The following is a 3,063-nucleotide window of genomic DNA, read 5'->3' on the forward strand; positions in this document are numbered from 1 at the left end:
CATGTATGGTGACTGCCAGCATGTATGTGTGACTGCAGCATCTATGTGTGACTGCAGCATGTATGTGTGACATGCAGCATGTGATGTGGTAGGGACAGGGGGGAGAGTCCAACCGTAATGCAAGCATGCGCGCTGCTACTAAATCTACGCACGACGTACACAAATCAATATCGCGTAGACGATACCAAGTTTGCAGAAAATGCAACAAATCGAAATTATTTTTACGAATAAATAAAGGCGGATATCCCATGCTTTATATAGTGGTAAATGTAAAACTTTACCGCCAGTACTTTAGATTAGTTCATCATAATATAGCCGACAGTCTTCAGCGACAGTGCTTTTTTTCTTCATCGACCCGTTATAGGAACGACCTACAACGTTGATGGGTGCCTGGTGTAGTACGCGTCTACGTACACAAAGGGTCAGCAGATGCGAGAGCACTCACGCGCAGTTTCGTCAAGCACTCATCGGCCAATATGCTGCGTCTAACTCGAATTCGCTCGAGGGCACACACTATAATGCTCGTGTTGAAAATAATAAAACAATAATGCACCTTGTTTAACACGAATAATCAGGCAGAAATGAATCGTCTCCGTAAGCTGAAATTAAACGTATGTTCATATTATATTATTTCCATACATATTATACTAATATATATATATATATATAGATAGATAGATATAATAAAAGAGTAGATAGATAGAGAGAGATAGGCAGAGGGAGAGGGAGAGGGAGAGGAGCAGGGAAGAGAGAGAGAGAGAACGAGAAGGAGAGAGAGCGAAGAGAGAGAGAGAAGAGAGAGAGAGAGAGAAGAGAGAGAGAGAGAGAGAGGGAGGGATGGGAGGGAGGGAGGGAGGGAGGGAGGGGAGAGAGAGAGCGAGAGGAGAGAGAGAGACCAATTTCACTTTAAAGCATAAATTTGAAAGAAAAAAAACAACATTCTAAAAACCGCGATTTCTGAACGAAACAGCCGTGCCTTACATTTGCGTTTCTTGAACTTTCTTCCAGAGAGTAAATGCGAATAATTTTCATCTTCCCCCCCCCCTCCCTCCCGTCCGCAGGAGAGAGCCGCACGACGCCACCGATGCCCGTCTTCCTGCTTCTCTCGACGGCCGGCATCCTCAACCCGTTCCGCATGACGTACGCCGCCGCCGGTGGCGCCCCCTTAATGACGCGCGCCGTCGAGCCGCTGAGCGTCGCAGGGGAGCGGGTCGGAGTGTCGGCGGGCGTCGCCGCCGCCTCGCCTACGTCGTCGACGTCGCCGTTTCCCGAGACACCGAAGGCAAATCTGTTTACACGGTATGTAAGGTCAAGGTTAGCATATATTTTACGTGTGTAATTATTAGAAGCTAGGATCTACTGGGTGTACACGATCTCGTGCAGCAGCTTCCGTCGTCGGTAGTATGGTGAGAAACGCGATCATCGAGACGTTCCCACCGCCCTGAATCTGCCGCGTCATCCCGTCGCGTTTTGCAGCTTTGCCGAGGCAGACAAGGGTACGCCGGCAGCGGGCATGCCCCCGTTCCCATCCTCCGGCAGGGGCTTCACCCAGATCGCCGCTCCGTCGGGATTCGCATCGCCCCCTGTGGCGCCGCCGGCAACAGCGACAGCGGCGGCAGGGGTCACCCCGCCTGCGCCGGCGGCGGGCGTGCAGGGTAGAGCGACGAAGGGCATGAACGGGTTCCAGTTCAGCGTTCCCGCGCCGCCGGCACTGTCGTCGCTCGCCGACTCGCCAGGTGGCGCCCCGGTCACGCCGAGCGCGTTTCGTCCGCCCTCGGCCACCTCGTCCGCGACACCAGGGGGCGCCGCTCCAGGGCTTTCGTCGTTCGGCACAGGTATAGTCAGTCATCTTAGTTGATTACGTTATAATATTAACGGAAATGTAGCCGGCTGCATTCTCATGCACAGCGGTATAAGGATATCAGTGGCATACTCCTGTATATAAAGGTCGGTGAAGTGAAACGCGCAGAGCGTCCTTTACAGACAGGTACGTGTCTCCACTATGGACATGATTATATATATATATATATTAAAAGTGTAGCTTCCACGTAGGGAAAGTGCCAAAAGTGTCCTTTTTAGGCAGGCGTCCTTTCTATAGAGGTGACAGCTAACACGGGTCTCTCAGTATCGTAGAGGGCGCTCATCTCAATTGTTGCCACGCACTTCGCTCTCTCTCTTCCGCAGCTCCGGGTTTCGGCAAGCCGCAGGGTCAGGCGGCCGTGACCTCGCAGATTGCGGCGGGGTCTGTCGGCGGTGGCGGCGGCGGCGGCGGCGGCGTCGGCAGCAAGCCCGTCGCGATGACGTCTAGTCTGCAGCCGGCGAAGCCGGCCGTCGTGCAGCCGAAGCCTCAGCAGGCGGTCGCCGTCGGCGCGCACGGCCAGCGGCAGCAGTCTACGCAGGAGAAGGCGTCCGACACGTTGGCGGCGAGCTTTCAGGAGGAGGTGAGGATGTCTGTGTGCGTGCGTGCGTGCGTGTGATGAGACCGAGGTCGCTCGTCCGGTCACAGACGACGGCGAGTTCGAGCGGAGTCGCCAGTGATGCTACATTTTCCTGTAAAATCCGGAATTGGAAAAAAAAAAATTAAAACGTTCCGAGAAAAAAATCGGAAGAAAACATCGGGAAAAATCCTTTTAGGAGGAGGTGAGGAGGTCGCTCGTCGGGCGATGTCACGTTTGAGTAGAGTCGCGTCTACGGGTGCAGACGTCGGTCGCCGGGTGCCGAGCAAGGCAGGGTTTGAAGTTAGACGTGCAATCAGGCTGAACGCGACGTTATTTTTTCCAAAATAGAGATTTAAAAATCTCACCTCGCATGGAAGAATTTAGCGACCGTTTTTTCCCCGCCGTGAATCCATGATGTTCTGCTTTGCAAACAGGCGTCGGCATTATAGAGGCTGTTTTTACAGCAGTCTATTCACGTAGCATCCGCTCGTTTCAACTTGAATGTCGAGATTTCGTACGAGATTTTAGGATCCCTGCATTTTTTATCATTTCACAGGGTTTCCACGGTCATTACAAGTCATTAAAAGTCATGGAAAATGGATTTTGGTTTTCCAGGCCTTGAAAA

At 52.6% G+C, this 3,063-nt stretch overlaps 1 protein-coding gene across 1 annotated transcript in view; it reads left to right on the forward strand.

The window, feature by feature from the left end:
• Positions 1 to 3,063, forward strand: part of LOC106815027 (nuclear pore complex protein Nup214-like) — a 27,524-nt gene that overhangs the window by 6,693 nt on the left and 17,768 nt on the right. The window contains exons 9-12 of the mRNA XM_014819448.1: positions 365 to 378; positions 1,062 to 1,299; positions 1,477 to 1,835; positions 2,185 to 2,449. Coding sequence (XP_014674934.1) covers positions 365 to 378; positions 1,062 to 1,299; positions 1,477 to 1,835; positions 2,185 to 2,449 — 876 coding nt within the window. The remainder of the gene's footprint in view (positions 1 to 364; positions 379 to 1,061; positions 1,300 to 1,476; positions 1,836 to 2,184; positions 2,450 to 3,063) is intronic.

The sequence above is a fragment of the Priapulus caudatus genome, unplaced genomic scaffold (assembly GCF_000485595.1).
Source record: "Priapulus caudatus unplaced genomic scaffold, Priapulus_caudatus-5.0.1 Scaffold1025, whole genome shotgun sequence".
NCBI classification, from domain to species: Eukaryota; Metazoa; Priapulida; class Priapulimorpha; order Priapulimorphida; family Priapulidae; genus Priapulus; species Priapulus caudatus.